Raw genomic sequence first — 21069 nt, 5'->3', positions numbered from 1 at the left:
TAAAAGAATCCCAAAGTGCCGGCATCATAGATGGAGCCCTCTACATCTAGGAAATCACAAAACTCATCCTCATTCCCTTCAACCAGTCACTACACTCAAAATATCTCCAAGCACCGCCTGTAAAGGAGGAAACAAATAGCACACCTTGCTCACTACCTGTCACCATCCTGGAAAGAAGGAGCAGGTCTAACCAAGATCAGATTTTTCTCACACAAGAAATGAAAAGTGGATCCTGATGTTAATTAAATGACTTTTGGACACATAAGTTTCATAGAGATTTCCTTTCCCATCTCTAGTTAGGACATAGGAATATCACATAATTACTCATTCGGAGAGTTATTTGTTGCCAAAAAAAAAAAAAGAAAGAAACTGATGAGCTCTCCTCACTTTTAAATTCTTTGAACTAAAAGAACCCTCACATTCCATTTGTTGCAATGAAGGATTTTAATTTAGTGGCACATAAAGAAAAAGCTCTGACTGGCAGACAGGTGTAATGAGTTCAAATCATAGTCCTTCCAATTACTAGCTGCTATGACCTTAGAAAAGAGTTACTTTACTACTCTCAGTGATAGGTCTCAGTTTTACCCATCTGTAAAATAAGGGGAGTATACTAAACGATCTCTACAAGTCCCTTACAAGTTTTTTCTTTAAAAATCATAGAATGATACCTTTTTGAAGCATTCATCGTAACAGTAAAAAGATTCAAGGTCGACAAACCATACAGGTACACTAATTAGCTATGTGATTCTGGGTACATCATTTAAACTCTCTCTGAGCTTCAGTTTTCCAATGTCTAAAATAATAACTGGTTTTTAAAAATCATAACATTAGAGAACATTAACACACTAACTTCCAAAGACTTTACATATACTGACAAATAACATTTGCGTGTGTTGGGCTGAGGGTATACATTAGAGGGTCTCCTCTCTATCCTACAGAATCTGTACCTTAAAGAAATGCAGTGGTCTTCAAGAACAATCACAAATGTTCACAAGCAATGCACTACATAAATTTCCATTTTAACAAATGTAACTTCCAGAATGATGTCACTGCATTCCAATTATAAACACAAGGAATATTTCTATCCATAAAGAGGGGACTATTACTTGGAGGATTTGTTTAAATAAACTAAATGATTCACCACTATATTTGGCAACCATAGAAGTCTCTTAGGGGTTCTGTATACTCAGAGATCGTCTGGGGTTGGGCTAAGCCCCAGGACCAGTCAAAAGGCAGGCTTAAAACTGTTTTCACTTCTGATCTTCTCTACCAGAAAAACTATGCATGCTTCCCCAAAACATACCCCTGATATCCTGGCAAATAAATAGAATTAAGAGCAACAAAAAAAGTTCAATTCTAATACATTATCTCTTACTAATTCTTTTAATGAGATGAACTGTTTTTCATTATTTTTAAAAATTTTGCACTATTTTAAACCATAATGCTATCTCAAGATCTTTTCATAGGCTCACTGAGCTAGTAATAATAACTATTTATAATTGTGTTGTCCTTTAAGGTACTCAAAGTGCTTTCCCATGACAAACCTGTGATGCAAAAAGTACAAATACCACTCCAAGCTGAAGTACAAATGCCCTTTAAAATACTCACAAAAAAATCAACATCTAGCCTCCAAAAGAAAACTTTCAGGGGCCAAGAAATGTAACCTCCACAGTGAACCATTCCACTTTTCCATCAGCACTGTAAAGAAAATTTTCCTCTTCACCTTCCCTATACTTTCCCAACGGTTTTAGTTCTGCCTTCTAGGACCAAGCAGAATCAATTTAATCTTTATTCTTATGTCACAACCCTTCAAATACTTGAAATAAGGCATTTTGTAAGAACTCTTCTCAGTTCTTCTTCTGCCCCACCCCTGCTCCACTCTCACCCTCCTTCTCAATAACCATGACAAGTTTTGTCCTCTCTAAGGCAAACATCCCCAGTTCCTTCAAACGATCTTCGTATGGCAGGATTTCCTTCAGGAATAGGTGGTGTTCGAGTTTTTTAAAGCACAATCCCTAGAGAGACTGATTTGCAGCAAAGACTTCAGAATATGTTTCTACGGAGTTTTTCATTGCGTAGAATCTTCAGGAACCAATTCAGTCAGGCACCATTACTTACGTTCCATCTACTGGAAAACAAAAGGCCTTCACTAGAAAAAACACTGTATAAAAACCACTATTTGTTTAAGCAGTTATTTACCCCTGGCAATGAATAGGAAGGTCACGTGAGTAAGGAGAAACCCTTTCACAAAAGCACACTGACTATAGCTGCCGAATCGTTTGCATTCCTGTGCATCATCGCCCCGTGCGAGACCACAAGTACTCTCTGAACCTTGAAGTGCAGTGTAACCATGAGAGGCATTACAAGCACTAAGGTAGAGAGATCATGCCTTAATGATCTTCATATTCATCTAACAGCCAAGCTACATATTACACGCAAGACTCTGCACTCTGTTTTCTTGTGTTTTTCACACAATAAGCTACTAATCGCTTAACGAATTAAGAACAGCAGAGGAATCATTGATGACAGAGGACAGAAAAAGGTGCCAGAAGGAAATCAAGCAGAATGGAAAAAAAATCAACTGCAACTCAGAAAAGTATATAATTGAGATGCACAGAGATGGTGTTTTCCAAAATGTATGCCGTGGAATTGTCGACAGTGGGTTTGGGGGAGGGCATAACTGAAAAATTCTCTTTTACCAGGATGATGCATATATCCAGAAGAGAAAAGTTACTGAGGTGAAATAGCAATGATATACATACACAAACAAAACGACACTGCCATGAAACATTTTAAATGGATTCATTTTATTCACTGTCACAAACAGAAACTATACAGAAAGTGAATAGGTCCAAATGTCCAACCTAACTATCAACCACTTAACCGTACTTAAGAAAGCAAAATCCTCATGCTTACAAAGTTTCAAATGCTGTTTCTCAAGTCACCCCAGCAGCAGGTAACAAAGTCTTTCTATAGAATACAATGCCTAAGTACTAAAAATATGCTCCAATGGATATGTCCTTTTTATGTCCAGTCAAGGAACAAGCAGTCTAAACAAATGATGGTATCAAATGGTATCAAATAAAATAAAAATACCAAAGCTAGTATACACTCAAACTAAAAGACAACAGAGAAGCATGGGTTTGAGTCAGCCAGGCATGAGACCTTGGGTTTGTCATTTCCCCCATCTAGGCCTCTGTTTCTTCAACTACAAATGAGAAGAGTGGAGTAGGTTCCCTTTAACATTTCTCTTCCAACATTCTCTTCTCAAACATAGCTGCATCTAAAAAATCAGATCTTACATTATCACCAAGGCCCCCAAATGTGAAAAAAGTAATGATTTTGAATGAACAGAGTTGTGTGAAGTGCTTATAAACTAACGGAGGGAAATAACTTGCCCAAGACCAGAAACAGAATCTGGCTCAATTATGAACTTTTCAGATGTTAAAACCCCTAAGCCTACTTATTTTCTGAAAAGCCACTGAGAGATATCTACTTGAATTCTATTAAGACTCCCCACCGGCGAAAGAAATGGCAAATCACAACTTGGCAATGATTCTAGATTCTCCAAAGCCATCCAAGAAGAGGCCATGCTCTGCTAGGTCCTACCAAGCTGGAAATGCTTCTTGTGGACCTAGTGACAAGCTGGTTAACTATCCCCTGAGGCTGAGAGCCAACCAAGCTAAGATAAGCTTCTCTGATTAACAGGGTAATAACTGCATAATGAATTTTACAGCTGTAGCAACTTTCGAATATGAGCTGCTAAATAACTAACTGCAATATGCATTGTAGGACTGCAATCAGTATTGGTGAATGGAGCACCCATGCACATCGAGCCCTCACGTATGTACAGGACATGCTACAGATATCATTCCATTTGAGGGACTACTTTATGGAGAAGTGATACATATGTAAAAAACTTTAGGATCTTCAGATTCCACCTATTCTTATTGTTTATTCCCTTCCTCACTATTCATGACAATGATTTTCAAAGATAAGATTTTAATGCAAGCTTCTTTAATAAGTGATATTGGTAAGGTGACAGTTCTCAGAAAATAAAATGTTTCTGAAATTTTCTGCAAGTCACAATGACTGTCATTCTTTTAAAGAAAAGTAGAACACTTTCTCCTTTGGGAAATAAACAGCGCTTTAAAATTACACTTTACTTCCATTTATCAGAGACATACATACTCAGACTCATTATGCCAAAGCCATTTGGTTTCCATACCTGACTAAATTGGTTCCCACAAATTTCTAATCACAAATAGTAAGCCAGATGTGTAGCTGTGCCACCTCTTTAATCTGTAACACACTGAAAGTCATGTTACCTTGCAGAAAATAGAATGATATAGTATAAAAAACAGAGAACTTGACAATATATATTTTTTGATTTTGAGTCCTAGCTCCACGGCACTACACAAGTTGCTTAACTTCTTTAAAGCTACATTTTTCTCACCTATAAAATTATACTTCATTATTTATTTCACAAGGTTACTACGGTAAGGCAAGTATTCAGTAAATTAAAAACATGATGTGTGTTCTTAATTACTTCACATAAGAACACTGCTGTTGCCCCTCTCTCTCTACTCATGTTGGAACAGAGATGCACCACGGAGGAACAGAGTGACTCCCCTCCCCTCCACGGCTTCCAAAAATTTACCTTTGTCTACCTAGCTCAGTTTCCAGACAGGATAGGCTAAAGCTTTGACAAATGGACTGGAAGTACTGGCCCTAAATTATCCTGAAAGGTGAGATATGTCATCTGCCAGAATACTAAAAGTATGTGTTTATGACTGAAAATGTTCATTTCTTTCAACTAAAAAACAATCACTTCTTTTTCTTCCTTTATTCAACTAGTACAACCTCAGAGCCAGAAGGAATCTCCATGCATATTTCAAGAGTTGAAAACCAAGGTTTTAATAACTGAATCCTTACCTTGTTGATGCTTTAACACTATTAGATTCCAGGATGTTCTCGGTCATCCTCAAGTGTACCACCTCTGGCATTTCTTTAGATTTCTCTGCACAATCTTCTGGAAGTTCTTCTGACTGCTCTAGCTTTTCATCTTCTTCCTCTTCCTCAGAGAGTTCATTAATCTATTAAATTACAAATTTTTAAGGATTGACAATTCAAATTTTAATAAAATTATTTGACTTGTAGGCCAAAGAAAAGTTATTATAAAAGTACATTTTGAAACTGAAATTTAAACAACTTTCTAAATCCAAGTCTCACTCAAGAGAATGTTGTTGCTATTTGCTCTACAGGTCTGAAGAAAGGAAAAGTGTGGCCTGGAAAAGCAAACATGTCAAAGAAGGATGAAATAATAATACATTGGAATCCCACTGAGAACATGACTAAGCCTTTCAACTACCACAGAAAACTCAAGCATCATGATTCACATCAGAGCAACTTCATCTTCTTCTGCCCAATTTGGTTAACATAGAAGATAAGTAAAGCCTTTTTAATTGCTCTCTGCTTTCCAGGTACACAAAATGAGTTTATTTTAATTCAGTAGGCATGAAAAATCCATTAAGAGCGTACATATACACATACCAAAAGAACTTACTAAAATTTCTAAAACTAAATCAACCTCATTTAGAATAAGTCTGCTGAACCTGAAATGACCAAATCTGACTTTTTATGGAGAAGGAGCACTACCAGGATAGAATTCACTCCACTTATAAAGAGTTGTCTCGACATACTATTATTCAATTTTTTTTCTTAAATAGGAAGAATAAAATAAATCTGGTGTTTGTTCCCTCAAAGTGACTACCGCAGGAAATAAGTCTTATAAAATAGGCAATGAATGCTAAAATTTGAGAGAGTTAAAAAAAAGTAATGAAAAGTGGGGAAAAAAACTACAAATGTACCTGTTCCAATGATCAAACCTAACTTCTTAAAATGCCCCAAAGGTGGAATATGTTGGAAATGGTCTTTGATAACTTTTTTATAAACTGAACACTAGGTATTTAAGGACATAAGAACAATGAATTCCAATCATTCCAATCAAGTATACTGGAAGTGCTAAGAATACACTTGGTTTTGCAATCATGGATAATGGCAGTGCTGTCTCAGGATAAAGTCCAAATGTGGTTTCTAAACTCCATGTTAATACTGCAGCTCTGAAAAGGAAAAGCCACCGTTCCATAAATGCGTCCTATCCTGCTCACCAACTAAGAGAGGATTAGAGAAGTGGAGCTCAAAGAAATCTCAGGGCTCAATCAGTCAACCCGCATTTTACAAATTAATAATGTGTGGTCCAGAGAGGTTAAGCAACTTACCCAAGATCACATAGGTAGTAAAAAGCAAAAGCCAATATTCGAAACCCGCCCTCTGACTACAAACTGAAAACTTTTATCGCACCAAGTTAACAAGTATTTAAGTTGTTTCTGCCTAATTGTGAAATTTAACCATTCTTGATGAAAATGGAAGCGTACTGCCAACAGTAATGTCTTTTTTTTTTTCTGAGGCAGCTAGGTGGTACAGGAGAGAGAGCATGGGCTTAGAGTCAGAAAGACCTGAGTTCAAATCCGGCCTCAGACACGTACTAGCTGTATGACCCTGGGCAAGTCCTTTCACCTATGAAATAGGAATAATAAAGTGCCTACCGCACAGGGTTGCTGTGAGAATCAAGTATTCGTAAAGCCCTTAATGCAGGACCTGGAACACAGTAGGCGCTTAATAACTGCCCATTCCCTTACCCGTCCTTTTCAGTGGGACTCAAGTTCATAAGGCAGGCACCTGGGGCAGACAGTCCCAGACTATCGGACACGAAGCGTTTGCGGCCTCCTTTCAATCACTCCTCCCCAGCTCTCTCTCTTGCTACCAGTCTGTTGCCTTGAGCAGCCTTGCCTTTCCTCCCACATTCTCATTTCTGATAAACTAAGAAACCACATAGTCAGAAATTGTGTCTAAAGAAAAAGCGAGGGACCAAGACACAAATAAAGTCCCGAAGAGCTCCCCTCAATGGGATACACTCATTAAGCACCTACTGTGTACACAGAACTTTCCCAGGCGCTGGAGCAGATACAACATTTCATGAAGACAGATCCCTGCCCTCATGAAGCTCACAGTCTGAGGAGATAGGACACAATTACCACATATGACAAGTGGAGGGGTGGTGGGAGGGCATTAACTTATTTGGGGGATGAAGGAAGGCCTCAAGGAAGCAGCAGCATTTGAGCTGAACTCAAAGGAACGGGTAAAGGCAATATGGTACAATGGAAACAGGAGGCAGCTGGGTGGTTCAGTGGATAGAGCGCTGGGCCTAGAATCATGGTCCATTGGGTCACAAAGAGTTGGATGGAGAGAAGAATGTTATCAGAGGGCCGAGGGGGAACGACACTCGATTACAATATGGTACAGTTGTATAAAGAGTACTAGATTAGGAAAGAGAGGACCCAAGTTTGGGTCCTGCTGCTTACCACCTGTGACGCCATGGAAAAGTCACTTGAGCTTTCTGAGCCTCAAATCTCTCCCTTTCAACCTTAAATCTATGATCCTAGGATTATAAGCTTGCCTCTAACATTTGCTATACAATTTAACTTCTCTGAATATCATATTCTTCATCTATAAAGTGAAGGTGATATCTGTGGTACCTATATCACAGGCTCACAGGATTACTGAGGATAAAATTAAAATAATGTAAATTTTAAAATAAGGTAGGTAAATCACTTTGTAAACTTTAAAATGCTAAACAATGTCAGTTATTTGTCATTAGATTGTCTGATGGGAACAAGGAAGGCATTCCAGGCATAAGGAAGAGGGCCCAGCAAAGAGAGAGAGGCCTTGTATGGCAGGCAGAATTAGTCCAATTTAACTGAATCATAAGGGAGAGGTTATTTGTTGGAGAAATGAAGAGTTGAAATACTAAATGTATAAGTGGTACATTAACATATAAATATGCGGTGCTTTATGTGATCTGGGTCTTTAGCTACAAAATGCCACACAAGGTATTACTAGCATCATCTGAGCTGTAAGGACATATTTTCCTAGGTGCCAACCTGTGTAAATTTTTAAATTGTACCAAATCACAAATACATTATACAGGGTTAACATAGGAATAAATACAGAGAAATGTTTGGTGAATATCTGCCTAGAAAATGGTTTGCTAATTTAAAACAGAAGTTACAATTAGAAAATCAGATCTGTAAACTATTAACTACTCGACCTAATTTGTGAAGGCATCTGAGACTGGAGCACACAAGAAGGTATAAAAGAAAAAATAAACAATGGCTTTTTAATTGAGCAAGAATTTACATGCATTCACTCTCCCAAATTTTAGGTTGAAATGATTCTGGGAAGATGAATTTGCTACATTTTTTATGCTTGGCAATACAGATATTAAAATGTACACATATTCAATAAAATATATTTGAGATAGATAAAATCAGTGGTCCACAGAACATGCAAATTCTCACACTTAAATTCAAATTAATTCAAATAAACTATTACTTTCCTCTATTATCATCATCTCTAGAAGTAATCTGGTAAGACAACAGAGCCAAAAAGCTAAAAGGTAGCCATTACTTTCTACCCCAAAATAATGATCATATATAAAGATGAATTTTTCTAAACCAACAGAGTGAATTTTAAACATCTCATTTAAATAAATGTGCCTTAACTCCATCCCCATAAAGCTCTTCAAGAATGAGTGCTTGTAAATGTGCCTAATTGGGGGCTAGTTCAATCACTTCAAAAAATGTGTTAAGTTCATTTATTATGTGCATAAATGGCAGATGGATCAGTTCGATTTAATAAATATTTATTACATGTTTAAGAAAAAAACAATGAATGCTTGGCTCTCAATTTCTCAATAGCTCTGTAGCTTCTAATTCATTTCAGATGCTACTTAAAACTGTGTGTATGCTTTTGCCTCAGCTCCACTTCTGGTGGATCCTTATCCATACTTACATCTCTTCTTTCTTTCATTGTTGTAATTCCCTTCTCTAGGACCTCGTGAAATGCCTGCTCTCCAGACTCCAGCTTGTGGAGAACGCTGCTGCCTGCCTTCTCAAATGTATAAAGAAACATAATTATATCGCCTCCATCCTCAGATAAATAAAGGACTCCATACTAAAGAGATTGTTCACCTTCTTTAGCTTGTCTCAAACACGTTCTCTACGTGTCTGCTACCAACCATTTGTTCCTTTCTATAGTCACAACTATTACACTAAGAGTGTCTCCCGATTTAACTTAAAAAGGCTTATAATAGCCAAGCCATTGCACCAACAGTAACAAGAAAAAGTGGGTGAATAAATTTGATTTCACAAAACATGAAATTCAGAGTGAAACGGTATTACTATATAAGAGTAGGTCAGGCCCAATTTTATATTTAAAAGTCTTTAGGGTCCTGGAATTCCTCCTTAATGGATGAGAAAGCAGCAACAATTATCTTCATTCAAATTTGAAATAAAACAGGATTATGCTGCATTTAAGGAATGTTTGTTTCACTCCAATACCTTGTTATTATCTCATAAATCAAAGTTTGTCAAAATTACTCAGGAGAAATAATTATGCAAAATTTAGTAAATCTGCTCCCTTCACTTGCATTCTAATGTATTTCCTAGTATAAAGAAACATGCGGCCTTTTAAACAATCAAATATAAAATACCTTGTGTATCACAATAAAAATAGAGATTTTGGTAGTTAGCAGGCCCAAATAATCACTACCTATATACAGATATCCCAGGACTCATCCCTCTACCCAACCTGACATTACCATAAATTTTTTTCCCAATAGGCAAACTTCCTTTCTTCTACATATACAGACAAATGTGTACAGTTTTATTATATATTCCTTAATTTAGATGTTCTCATTTTTCAGAGCTTAGTTCATTTTACCCATATCATTTTTCCAACGTTTACTGAAAAACAACACAAAATGCACATTCAATGCAAGTAGATTAAGAGATGTCAGGAAATACAACCAAATCCTAATAAACAAAGAATGCCAGAGTAGTCTAACACAATCCAAAAAAATTTCACAAAGGTACATCCTACAATATGTATTGCAGCAGTTGTGAAACAAATGCTTTATCAAGTCCATGCAACGAATCTCCTAAAAGTCAAGGCTTAATCTTAGAATGTAGTTGAATGATTCAAATAGTAAATTTATTTTATCCCACTTTGCGTAGACCTAAGTTTACAAATATAAATATAAATCACTGAAATGCAAATGAGCCAAAATTCTCAAACAAAAGGATATATTTTAGCACTTAAAACATAAACAGTGAGGAATTCCTGCAAATGTCACTACTCTCTTACCTCTACTTTCATTTCTAACAGGGACAGCTAATTCTTTTAAAGGAGGTACTTCATAATTTTCCTTTAGTCTTACCATTCCTAAATTGAAATCCACATATGGTAGCTGTCAACTTCAAAACTGCACCAAAATGTCCATGTGTCACCTACCCGGGCTACAAAGCCCACCCATAGTTTTTATTTCCATATGCACACATTTTCATCCTTCATTCACACAGTAAGATGCATTTGGCATTTGCTACTGTGTCATTTCTTTAAAGTTCATGATACTTTAAAAAAAAAAAAAGGATAGTCGCTATCCGTGTTTATGTTTTAAAAACAGGAGCAAAGCAGAGTCAGAAATATACAAAGGAAAGTCCATACAGAAGATGGCAGGCAGTATCAAAAAAGGCCCCATCCCAAACATTTCTAAGCATTAAAGAAATTCCCATTTATCTAGAGTTCAGGTTATACACAGAGTAATACCACTCTAATTCAGATAAAATAAAATGTCACTGAACTACAGACTGTTTTCCAAGAAATGTTTTTATTACCTGCAAGTAAATACAGTAACTAACAATTACCAAAGTGTTTCCAAGTCCAGCCTAGGCCTATTTTAATGACAAAAATGAAGCTGCTTTATAATCAAAAATATACATTCATTGACAAATGCGTTAAAATATTTTTAAAAATTTGTTCTTCAACAAAGTTAAAATATCACCTATTACACATATTATTATTTTGTTTGGTAAACCCATTTTTCACTAAAAAAAAAAAAATAATAACTTTAATCCAGATCAAAGTCACAAAACTCTAAATGGACTCAAAAGCAATGGAATTTTACTATAATTATTACACTAAAAAGTTATTTTTCTAAGGGTAAGAAACTATAACCCTAAACTATTTAAACTATAAAGCAATACCAAATAATTTTTTAAACTACAATGTATCCAAAGACAGAGAATTTAATCTCTAAAAGAGAAATTAAATGTGTAGCCTTATTTCAGGGTTCAAGGCATTTCCTACATATTACATAACTACATTTCTGCACTACAGAAGTTTAAATATTTTAAGCATCAAAACAACTTTAACACCTTGGAACTAGGAGAACATCCTTGACCTTCACGTCTCCATTTATCAAAAATTTAAATCAACAAAGTATCTTCTAGGTCTCATTTCTAATCTCTAACACAACTTTGCAAATAATAAATGTACAACTAATCTTGGGCAGAAAATACAAAAATTTTTTGGCCTAAGGGTTATATGAATTTGATCTCACCTAAATAAAAAACCAGATGGCATGTCCTAGGTGTAATACACCATAAATATTTTTGAATTCACAGTTTTTACAAATCATATATTGTCTATGGGCAATATGTAGCAACTAAAAGTTTAAGGATCAATACTTACATTTCATGGCAGGCAGTTACAAATATATGGTTTTAATTTTTTTAGTTAGCCTTCAAAATAGGACAAACTTGAACACTCACCTGTTCAGTTAGTGAACTCAGATCATTAGTAGATGAAAAATCTTCCTCTTCATTCTCAAAGAACTCATAGTAGTTTTCCAGAAGTCCAGCCATTATTCTGCTTACTATTTCTTGCTCTTTCAAATCTTCCACGTCTGTATAAATGCTAAAAATACAAATTCTAAATTTAGCTGAGGAGCCTTCACCAACACACCTGAGATTCTTCTCCCCCTGTAAGAAATGAAAACTACTTTTGACCATGCTCCGACCACCTCAAAGATGATTTGATAACAGTGGGTAACAGGTACCCTTTCATTCTCAACTCTACAGAGGACCTTTGAGCCTCAGTTTTTCCCATCTGTAAAATGGCATTGTATACTCCTCCCAAGCAAGCTGGGAAGGTTAATCAGATCTATCATAAAAATAATAGCTCCTAAAAGTCTGAATTCTCTAAGAGGCACCACATTTCATAAATAACAGCACTTCATAAATCCAAAACGTTTTCCCTTTGGGTTAAATGCATACATTTACAAAACAACTTACTGGAAGACATCTGGACCGAAGACTGCAGCCAAAGAATTTGCAGACCAAATTTCTTCATGATGTGATGCTACGTTGGCTAAAAATCTACACAGAAACTTCAACAAACTGTAATTAACAGGTGGAAGCTGTTGCAAGAGGAACCTCAACTTTCTTCCAAATTCATCTTCATTATTATAATCTGTAAAGTGTAATGACAGGTTTTTAAATGAAGCAAAAACAAAGCTCAGATATTCTGCCAACTTCACATAACTCTATCCCCATCATCTTTTGACTTCCTGTAGTTAACAGCCTTTGGCTTTTTGTTTCATTTAAGGAGGAAGGGAGAAGTTATGAATGGGTGAGGTAGAAGTGGGGAGAAAGAGTGAGGATGAGAATTAACTCACGCTTTCAAAAGTTAGAAATGTTTTTTCCCCACCTACTTCTCATTAGTAGCATTTTCCCCATTTCAATTTGCTGTCTGATACATCAACATAGCTGCACTATTCAACCAATGCCAGCAGCAAGAAGCTAACTACACTAGGTCAACATAAGTAAGTCAGCCCCAACTCCTGGGGAAGACAAATGCACACAAGTAATTCCATCACTAATGTATCAGCAATACTTTTCCACTTGGGTACATGGTAAAATAACTTGTCATAACTATATTCCATGTTTTCCCACTCACTCAGGTATAAAAGTACTGCTGACATACAGGAGAAGGAATTTCAAGGTCTTAGAGAGAAATTAATTCCATTTTTTCTGTAATACCAACAGAACTAAAAATAGGTGGATCACTGCTGAAAAATTAGGGGAGGAAGGAAAAACTGATAACTTGGGAGTTTGCCCAGACAAATTTATTTTCAAATTACTAATTCTTTTTAAAACTGTAACAATGGGTCTCCACAATACTATGATCAGAAGAAGGATCAAAAACAAGCACTAGGAACATCTACAATCAAGACAAAAAGAATTATACATAAAGAAAATAGATTAGGTGACCAATGTAATTACTTGAATGACACCTCACCTGTTACTGTAAAAAAAAAAAAAGTGTGATTCATCAAAGTGCTGTACATTTTTGCAAATCTTTAATCTCTCCAACAAGTATATGTTAAAATGAGAATAATCTGGAAATGAAAAGTTCCATCTACTACTTCAAAAAAAATTCATTATGTCAAGATGACATCTGATTCTGTCTAATGCAGACAAATCTAATAGCCAGAATGAATGTAGTGCTTTAAGATATCTAAATGTTTTACAAATATTATTTTATTTTATCCTCACAACCACCCTGGGAGGTAAGCGCTAGTATTTATCCTGAATTTACAGGTGAGGGAAGTGAGACAGAGGGTAAATGACTTCCTAGCATCAAAAGGCTTGGAAGTGCCTGAGCCCAAATTTGAACTTGGCTCTTCTTGATTTCAAGATTCTTTATCTATTGTACCACCTAGCTGCCTTGCCAGACACATGTGACAATCCGAACCAGCAGACACAGGTACAAAACCCTGGTGACAGAGAATAATACTTTCACACGATACCATTAAATAATATTACAGCCACAAATGTATACATTTTGTTCAAGAGAAACCAGGCCATGACATTCTTCTCTAAAAATCTTGCTTACTATAAACTTATCCAAGGTACACACATCAAAAACTCATCAAAAAGACAGAATACTAACAAGGGATCTGGATGGCTCAAGAATAAACCAAGGCTTCTTTCCTCTAGGGGATCAGTACTAAAATTTATATAATTCAAAATATGCGAGCAAATTTGTGTTAATACACTCACAAAAATATACCAGAAACAAAAAAGGAACAGATCTAGAAACTTTTTTAAAAACATCATTATTACTAGAGAAGCATGAAAAAAGGCAATAAAGGCTTTTAAAAATTAAACTGGCAATGAAGATTCATTTTGAAGGCCATTAAACAACTGAAGACGTACAATAGAGAATGCTGCATTTTGCTCATCATTTCACAACATTAAGTTGTGTTGAGCTCAGGCATAAGAATGTATGAGACAAAAGACAGACACAATTTATCTCCACTGGCCTCCAAACATAAACCAGAGATTCCAATGGACAGATATAAAAACTGATACTCTCCCTACTTCCAAATAAAGTTACTGAATATTACTAAAGGTTGCTTCGAGAATCTCCTAGTTTTTTTCAGAGTTCAACTCATTTTCCCACATTGTTTTCTCCTGATCACTTCATGTACCAGTGCCCTCTTCCAAAAATCACCTTGTAGCTAATTTGGTATTTCTTTTGTATATACCATCTATTCATGTATCTGTTGTCTCTTACCTAATTAGACTGTAAGGTCCTGGGGTATGGAGCCGTTTTCACTTTTGTCTTTGCTCCCTGGTGCTCAGTACACATAAAGTACTTAATTAATATTGGTTTACTGATTCATGTATATGCATGTAATTTTTTAGCCCACTGCTACACTGCCCAGGTATAGACATGAATACAGTAATATAAATATTATGTCAAGGACTAAGAATTTCCCCATTTTTTTCTTAGGAGTTACTGATAAAATACAGGAGTCTTAGAGGAAGTTTGGCAAGTGGACTCCAACTTTAGAATCCCATGAAAATATCACAAATCACTCTCAATATACTACAAAAACAAACGAGTTTACAGCTCCCAAACTCTCTACTGCCATATTCCCATTTGAAAAGCTATCCAAAAAATAAAAACTGTATTCATTTTATTTTAGACTTGTCTCATCTTCCTTTAGATTGCTGTTTCATATCCTTCTGGGCAGTATCCAGGGATTATCATGAGGCACATGACCTCTATTTCTATGTTCTGCTAGTTGGAGCAGGAAGCCTATAATTGTGGTATCACTAACTGGCACCTGCAGTAACTGCTGCCGATACTCTGTCACACTCCATGTCCTCTACATTGTCCTTCACTCCCACACTTTATGCTTTCCTTTTTTCCTCTTCCTATCCTAGGCCTTAGGCCAATCAAGTTCATTTATGAGAACAACTGTGTGCTACTGGTCCTTACACTATGGCCACGCTGATCCCAAGAAAGTCCATAAAGAAGAAAAATTAATCATATAACTACAATGACCACTTAACTCCAGATGCCCCCTTCAAAGAAGCGATGGATAATGGTACTTAGTAACTGGATCTTAGTCATCTATCATGTTACCTTGAGAAAGTTGCATCAAGTGAATATGCAAGCTACCAGGGATGACAGGTTCTGGAAGTTCTTGAAGGAAAAACCTAAGAAGACTAATAGCTGAGGGAACATCTGCTTCCTTAACCAGATCCACATCTTCTCCATTGTCATATCTCTGCCTAAGCCACTCCACCGTCTCAGCATTTCCATTGACTTGAAAAAGTCCTTCTTGCTCCAGACCTCCTGTATGAGTAAAAGAAAGAAAAAAATTTCAAAGCTACATTTTAAACCAAATAAATACACATCACTTCCAAATGTTTAAAAAATCTGATTAATGTAAGACAACCCTGGCTTATACTGTTCAACTCATTATACACCTGAATGTGGTTTCTATACCCTACATCCCTAACCTAACCTTTCCCCTCCCTTTATTAGCCCCCTCCAATAAAAAATACTCGTATCTCTACGAAGACACTCTAGGGTCACTGAAAATTATTTTTAACTTGGTAATCCTTTTGAAGAAGCATAAGTTCAATTAAAGAACTGAGAAGGCTACCAAAACAAGGTTTTCTACTCTATTTCCTCCTTGTGTCTGAGAGTTCAATGGGAAGGGGACCTGTGTTGAGCAAAGACCAAAGAATGCCTAGACTAGCCCTTTAAAATAGAAAGAAATATATACCATGTTCCTCAATATAGTCCACAACGTGGCGAACTATGAATGGAACCTCATTGTCTGGATGTCCTCCCTGCTGCAGCTCATCAAGTGGAATTCCAAATATTTTGTTAGCAAGTACGGAGTTGCAGTTACTCAAGGAAGGGGAGGAGCTCTTCCTCATATCTTTTTGCAGCCAGAAATCAAAGCTGTCTTTTCTGTCAAATGAAAGACAAAAAAAAGACTACAATGATTAACAGGTAGCAATGTGACCAAATAGATACCAGAGATGGCTTATATCTGAATATGCTCTTATGGATCCAAGTTAATTCCCAAATTTCTGACCCATGTAAAGATATATCCCCTATGCTCACCAATTAAATTTCAGTGCAATTATCTAAAAGTACTCTTTTATTATGGACTGTGTTTTATTGTTTCATGAGCATTTAGGAATCAAACACCCAGAACAGCAGACCAAGTAGACAAGAGACCCTGCAATTTAACACCATGGGCTACTACACTTTTCAGAAAGCAACTTAAGCTTGCCTCCTAGAGGTTAAACTAGTCCTTCCCAAACTTATCCATGAACTATGACGAAATAAACTAGATTTCTGGACCCTAATAGACAGAGCTGGACTTAATTATCAAATTATATGCCTCCACATAGCTTACTGGAACACAGAAAGGTCCAGGTGATTTTCTCCATTCTACAGCAAGAGGTAATCTTCTGGCCCTACTACTTTTATAGGAGAACCAATTACTACTAAGTAAAAAGGCCTGTTAGCAGTAGGACAGGCCCTACGTGAACAATTCTTTGCCTACTGAAACCATGAAACAAAGAAAATATAAAAGGATCGTCACTCCTCAATAGCCCGGTTCTATCATGATGATGACAATAGTGGTGATGGTAGAAATGGGGCCAGGGTACTATCAGACCATTAACACATTAATTTAACAGTGCTCTAAAAGACAGGTTTTAATCTAATGCCAAATTTATATACTCATGGAGGAGCAGAGGATTTAGAAACCAGAAAAGGCCAGTTGATAAGATATCAGCAACTGCTGAGCCACACATCTAATTTTTCATATCTTTATTTTTGATGACACTGAACTATTCACGTATCAAGATTATCACTGGAAAAAATATAAAGAAATGGAAAGGCTTTCACAATCTATTTTCATTAGGAGGCTACACAACCATCACATTGATCCAAACTTTCAGAAATACAAACTTCCATCATTTCTGTTCATTACAAAATGGAACAAAACAAAACCCTCTGACAGAGCAATACACATCTTAAATGATACAAGTCTCCTTGATGGAAGCAACAGCAGGGGATTATGTTCAATAATTCTCTGATTATCAAGATCAAGCAAGTATAAATGCCAAAGGTATTGCCACTGCTATGGAAAGTGTCCTACTCAGAATCCCAAAAGTAAAAGGATTCCCTATGAATGGCACGGGACCTAGATTCTCCTATTTGTAGATAACATCACAGAACCTTCCTAACGAGATCCACAGCCAGTCAAAGAGTCTAGATCTTCAGTAGCTGAAAAGAGAAAAGCAACACAACACCCACAGAAGTAGGTGCAAGGTCACACCTCCACAAGAGCTGACTCCCTGACTGATGACTGAGGGCACTAGACTGGAAGCAGATCAGGTGGGTGGGAAAAAGAGAAGTGCTACTATTCCCTGGGATCTTTCCTGGGCTATCTCCATCCAGGTCTGAGGAAAGGCGGTCAACTGAGGCGATGACAATGGTCTGTCAAGCATATGCAGCCCCAGTCGACACTCTGCTGCTGGGCTGGCTTGCCTACCCTGTGGATGGCAATTTGTTGAGTTGGCTGACACCTTTTCCATAGAGGTTGTTCCCTGGGATTACGGCTATAGGGGCAAGGTTGGAAGCAGGGCTGGTAATCTGAACAGTACCAGTAGCCCCAGGGCTCTAGAGCTCAGGGTCCTAGCCTGTCTCCATTGGGTTCTGGGAAAAACTGGTGTTCAAGGTAGCTGTGGTAGTTAGACTCGCCTGGCACATGCTACTTCTTGTCTCTCGCTCAGGGTGCCCTGCTGATTGGGTTTTGAAGAAGCAAAACTACAAACAACTCAAAAAACAATGAAGACGTAGGACAGGTCACAGCATATTACAAAAACAACCTGCACTTAGGATCCCAAGTATGGTAAGAAATAACATCCAGGGGATGTGTGATAAAAAAGGAGGTGGGACAACCATGCAAAGAATGATAAAAAATAGTCACAAGTACTGCACCAGGACCTAGAGAACAGTAAGATTTAGGGGAAATCCTAAGCGCACTGAGGACATACTAAGTGGAGTATTTGGGGAGGGGGATGAATGAGAATTGCCCAAAATGAGGAAACTTGGATGGGCTGCAATGTGCATGGATCAAAGGAATATTCACATCAATAAGATCACCCATCTAGTCAAATACCGAACTGTTAAGTACTTCTGTATGACACAAAAGTCATCTATAGTTTCTATAAGCAGGGTGGCATTTTTGTTTTTTAAAGTCAGATTTCAGAGAAACAGTATCCTTCCACTTCCACTACCAAAAATTTTATTTATGTTGTCTTTTAAGGGGAATATACAAGTCTAAGTCCAAAGGTCAAGACTCTGAGCTCTTACAATTGCATCTGCTACAAAAATAACAGAGGGAAGTAATGTTCCATATTGCCTTCTCCAATCCATATAATCCACACGTGACCACAGAAGACAGGTATCCATCCAACTTTTAAGTTTAAACTGGAATTTTTCTAAGCCTCCTATTGTGCATACATGCAGGTGCACAGCGTGTTCAGCTGTGATCGATCAGTCCAATACCAGCTGGGAAGGCTCCGTTTAGAATGGAGATGTCTCTGGATTGGCACAGTTCACATCTCCTTTGTGCTACTGAAATTCTGCTTTACTCATGGAGTACAGCACTTTCACCATGCGGGGCAGTCTAACACTCGATACTAAAGTTCTTCAGAGAGACCTTGAAAGTGTCCTTATCCGCACTTCTGAACCACTGTGTGAGCCCTTGCCTTACGTAAGTACTCTGCAAAATGGTCTCTTAGGTAAGCATGTGTTTGGCATTCAGGCTATGTGACCAGCTCCATCAGAGTTGCACTCTCTGCAGTAGCATTTGAATGCTTGGCAGCTCAGCTTAGGAGAGGATCTCAGTGTCTGGTACCTTATCTTGCCAGGTAATACTCAGAATCTTCCTAAGACAATTCAAGTAAAATCAGTTGGGTTTTCTGGCATGATGGTGACTGTCCAAGTTTCACAGGCATGATATTATTGTACCATAAATGGAAAGGGATGGTTTCAGAAAAACCTGGGAAGACTTTGATGAACGATAGAGTGAAGTAAGCAAAAGCAGGAGAACAATTAATATAATTATTTCAACAGTGTTAAAAAAAAAAAAAAACTTAGAAAGACTTCAGAACTCTGGTCGATGACCCAAGAAATCATGACCCCAGAAGATTGATAAGCACGTCCCTCATCCCTCTTGGTGAAGAGATAATGGAATTGTAGTTGTGGAATGACATACATTTTCAGACATGGTCAACATGGAAGTTTGTTTTGCTTAATTAATGTATATTTACTGAAAGGGTTTTTGCGTTTTTTTTTTCTGATTAGGGAGAGAGGGAGAAAGGGCCAAGCAAAAGGGTTAACTCTCTCCCCGAAAAAAAGAAGAGGATAAGGAATTGAATAATACTTTTTTTTAAATGCACAAAGGAGATGAGAAAGAATTACAAACAAGCAGAACAGCTTCGAGAGCTACGTGCTGAAGAGCTGTACGTAATAAAGATTCGCAGTTTAACATGCAAACCTTTTCCTGTTCTCTTGTGTGCACATAACAAAGTGCTCATTTTATTGGGTGTTTCAAGTTCAGAGTAAAAAATAAATAAAACTTTAAAAACAAAACTTTTTTTCCCCCTTCAGCCACTCTTCATTGTGGCTCTTTGTAAGAAGTTATCACTTTTGATAAAATTACATTGCACAAAAATTCTTTAAGAATGACTTATTGAACATACTAAATGTTTTCAAATAAAGAATACGCTTTTAGATGTCCATCGAGAATGTGCAAACATAAAGAGGTGGAACATTAGAGTAAATCCAGCAAGTGCTGGGAAAGTTCAAAGGGGAACTGTTCAATCATAAAGGCTAAAAAATGTGGGTATTCCTAGGCAAGTAAATATATAGGATACTACATTATATGTAGTGGCCATACTTGTGTGTATGTGTGTGTCTGCGCACATGTATACGTATTTACATATCAGTCATGAAAAAGGACTCAAGCAAAACAAATTCTACGTTATTAGTCAAATCACCAAAAACTACATAAGTCTCTTTTAAGAGGGGACTATTCCAGAAAACGTACCTTTGAGTACTTAAACACCTAAGTTTAAAAAATGGTTTCTGCACCAGCTACCCTCACTGAGCAAGCATTCTTTTGTCATTTATGGCTGTTTGAGATTATGGCAGAAGATGAGCCTGTAGTTCCTCATTGAAGAAACGCAGAACTCGATCAGTACTTCAGCAGTTAATCTAGAATAAGAAAAAACAAGTTATTTCAATTTTTAGGTCACATCTCATTTTCAAAAAAAGGCAGAATAAAACATCTACCCACAAAGCTACTTTTAGATTATGCTGAATGATTACCGCTCCTTGAGAAATGGGTAAAATTCCAAGTTCATGTTATGAGCTGAATGCCTTTTACTACTACTAAAAACCATCAGAACTTACTAGCAGAATTAATAGATAAGAACAGTTTAGGAAGCAAAATACAGCCTAAGTAAAGAATGATTCCACTTAAAAATTCTTTTCTTATTCCATGTATGTCCCATATTCTTCTAACACTCATTTCCTCAAGCACTCCAGAAGATACAAAGGTAAACGTGGCCTGGAACTGTCCTCGAGCAACTTCTAGCTAGAGGAAGAAGGCCTACATTAAAATAAATATAAAAGAAATCACTTCTTTTTCCTAGCCTATACTAGTAATCAACATGGTTTCTAGGATTTTCCAAAAAAGAGAAAGTAATGGCA

The 21069-nt window shown here is 36.9% G+C and overlaps 1 protein-coding gene across 5 annotated transcripts in view; it reads right to left on the bottom strand.

Annotated features, from left to right (window-relative positions):
- FAM13B (family with sequence similarity 13 member B) overlaps nucleotides 1–21069 on the bottom strand; it is a 97888-nt gene that overhangs the window by 56571 nt on the left and 20248 nt on the right. For all 5 annotated transcript variants that reach the window (XM_036750656.1, XM_036750662.1, XM_036750660.1 and 2 more), the window contains exons 2-7: nucleotides 20405–20571; nucleotides 16049–16239; nucleotides 15400–15612; nucleotides 12255–12432; nucleotides 11733–11877; nucleotides 4936–5096 (exon numbers count right to left, since the gene is read on the bottom strand). In XM_036750656.1, coding sequence (XP_036606551.1) covers nucleotides 4936–5096; nucleotides 11733–11877; nucleotides 12255–12432; nucleotides 15400–15612; nucleotides 16049–16205 — 854 coding nt within the window. In that variant the 5' untranslated portion in view covers nucleotides 16206–16239; nucleotides 20405–20571. The remainder of the gene's footprint in view (nucleotides 1–4935; nucleotides 5097–11732; nucleotides 11878–12254; nucleotides 12433–15399; nucleotides 15613–16048; nucleotides 16240–20404; nucleotides 20572–21069) is intronic.

This window comes from Trichosurus vulpecula, chromosome 3 (genome assembly GCF_011100635.1).
Source record: "Trichosurus vulpecula isolate mTriVul1 chromosome 3, mTriVul1.pri, whole genome shotgun sequence".
Classification (NCBI taxonomy): Eukaryota; Metazoa; Chordata; class Mammalia; order Diprotodontia; family Phalangeridae; genus Trichosurus; species Trichosurus vulpecula.
The sequence above is the reverse complement of the archived record's forward strand: the minus strand, read 5'-3'. Positions and strand labels throughout refer to the sequence as shown.